The sequence below is a fragment of the Cebus imitator genome, unplaced genomic scaffold (genome assembly GCF_001604975.1).
Source record: "Cebus imitator isolate Cc_AM_T3 unplaced genomic scaffold, Cebus_imitator-1.0 Scaffold87, whole genome shotgun sequence".
Lineage (NCBI taxonomy): Eukaryota > Metazoa > Chordata > Mammalia > Primates > Cebidae > Cebus > Cebus imitator.
This window is the reverse complement of record NW_016107402.1, coordinates 6,137,876-6,139,993: the sequence shown is the minus strand read 5'-3', so window position 1 is coordinate 6,139,993 and position 2,118 is coordinate 6,137,876. Positions and strand designations below refer to the sequence as shown.

Genomic DNA, 2,118 nt, shown 5'->3' with positions numbered 1-2,118 from the left:
ACTAAAAATACAAAAATTAGCTGGGCATGGTGATGCATGCCTGTAATCCCAACTATTCAGGGGCCTGAGACATAAGAATCCCTAGAACCCAGGAAGTGGAGGTTGCAGTGAGCTGATATCGTGCCACTGCATTCCAGCCTGGGTGACAGATTGAGACTCTGTCTCAAAGAAAAAAAAGTTCTATTAAGTATTTTTTTCAAGCTACTCACAATAAACACGAATTCTAAAGATCTGTTGCTTAACAATGTTAATATATTTCACATTACTGAACTGTACATTTAAATATGTTATGATGACAAATTTAATATGTTTAATGCATATAAAACTATAATATGAAGTAACAATTAAAAACATAGCTGATTGCCAGAAACTGTGCAGGCTGCTTTTGTGTGAAGTCTCTCATCTTCAGGGAAGCGGAACAGAGAAGAGGAAAACAGGTAATCCAAGTTCCCTGGTTCACTTACCCTGCAGCAGGTACTCCATCATGTTAATGGTGCCCCCAGTGACAGGCATCATGGTGACTGGAGGTGCCTCCATGGTGTCTAAGTTGAAGACAACACAACTCAGAACGCCCAGTCAGGTAAGGCATGAGATATACCTGAAAAAGAGTTCACTTGTTTATACATCAGAGTAGTGGAGAGAGACCAGATCTGTTGTGGCACTGGCCTTCAAATCAAAAGATTCATTCATTCAAAAACGTCTGAGTATCTCCTTATATGGCCAGTTCCAGGAACTGATAATACAGAAATATAAAAGGGAGATATAGTCATGGAGTTATACCATAACCTTCTAGTCTCAAGTTCTGAAGCTTCCAAGTTACCTGTGCAATCTTGAGTAAGTCCTACAACCCCTCACCCTGGGACTCAATGTATTCCTTATAAAATAAGGCCATTTTTTTTTTTTTTTTTTTGAGATGGAGTTTCACTCTTGTCATCCAGGCTGGAGTGCAATGGGGTGATCTCTGTTCACTGCAGCCTCCGCCTCCAGAATTCAAGCGATTCGCCTGCCTCAGCCTCCCGAGTAGCTGGGATTACAGGCACCCACCACCACATCCGGCTTTTTCTGTATTTTTAGTAGAGATGGGGTTTTGCCATGTTGGCCAGGTTGGTCTTGAACCCCTTGGCCTCAGATCAGTCTCAGGTGATCTGGCCTCCCAAAGAGCTGGGATTACAGGCATGAGCCACCGCGCCCAGCCGAGGCCAGTGATTTTTAATTCCGGAGGCTATGTGGGTCAAATGACATAATAAAGAGGAAACAAAATTCAGAAGAACTGAAAAGTGACTTAAGGGACCTTAATTTTATAGATGAGGATACTGAGATTCGGAGAGGGGCAGAAGGATACACAGAGGAAGTTGGTGGCAGAGTTTGGAGCAAACTAGAATCTAGGCGTTTCATCTCTCTAAAAATGCCTTCCCCTCTCCCCTTTTCTTTTTTGGAGACAGGATCTCGATCTGCAGCACAGGCTGGAGTGCAATGGGGAGTTCCCAGCTCACTATAACCTCGAACTCCTGGGCTCAAGCGATCCTCAGCCTCCCGATCTGCCTCCCAAGTAGCTAGACTACAGGCGGGAGAGCCACTGCGGCTGGCCTGAAAACGCCTTTTAAAGAGAGCCAAGAGGAAGTTATTTTAAGATGATGGTATATAGGTCCCTCTTAAGCCGGCATCCAGAACACGTGTCCATTTAAACACTAGAAACACACCTCCTTGAGGCTCTAGCTTCTTCTCAAGAAGCCGGGAATTATATCCACCCGCGCACCTAGGAGCCTTTGAGCGACGAGTAGATTCCAGCGCTCCGGTTAACCGAGCCCGGGAAGCCCTCAGACGGATGCAACCACCCAACTTCCTCCTCTTTTCACCTCCGGTCGGAAGCCGACGTCTCACAAACCTCGAAACTGCCGGTCCGGAAAGTAAGGGTGCCGAGAAGGCCAAAGAGCTTCATTGCTAACAGACAACCAGAAGCGCATGCGCGAAATCGCGGGCTGCTGTAAGAAAGATGGCGCCCTCCTTTGGAGCATTAGTCCGGGCGCTACCTGAAGCCTTGACGTCACAGGCCATCCTCTAGGAAAATGTTTTTAGGTTTGACAACCTGGAGATGTATTTGTGTAGAAAGTCTCTTGG

The 2,118-nt window shown here is 46.0% G+C and overlaps 1 protein-coding gene across 2 annotated transcripts in view; it reads right to left on the bottom strand.

The window, feature by feature from the left end:
• MED18 (mediator complex subunit 18) overlaps positions 1-1,910 on the bottom strand; it is a 6,964-nt gene extending 5,054 nt beyond the window's left edge. Inside the window, exons 1-2 of one of the 2 annotated variants that reach the window (XM_017534746.1) lie at positions 1,701-1,910; positions 465-598 (exon numbers count right to left, since the gene is read on the bottom strand). In XM_017534746.1, the coding sequence (XP_017390235.1) occupies positions 465-537 (73 nt within the window). In that variant the 5' untranslated portion in view covers positions 538-598; positions 1,701-1,910. The remainder of the gene's footprint in view (positions 1-464; positions 599-1,700) is intronic. The other variant, XM_037740719.1, reaches the window with a different exon arrangement.
• Between the last annotated feature and the right edge of the window lie 208 nt (positions 1,911-2,118).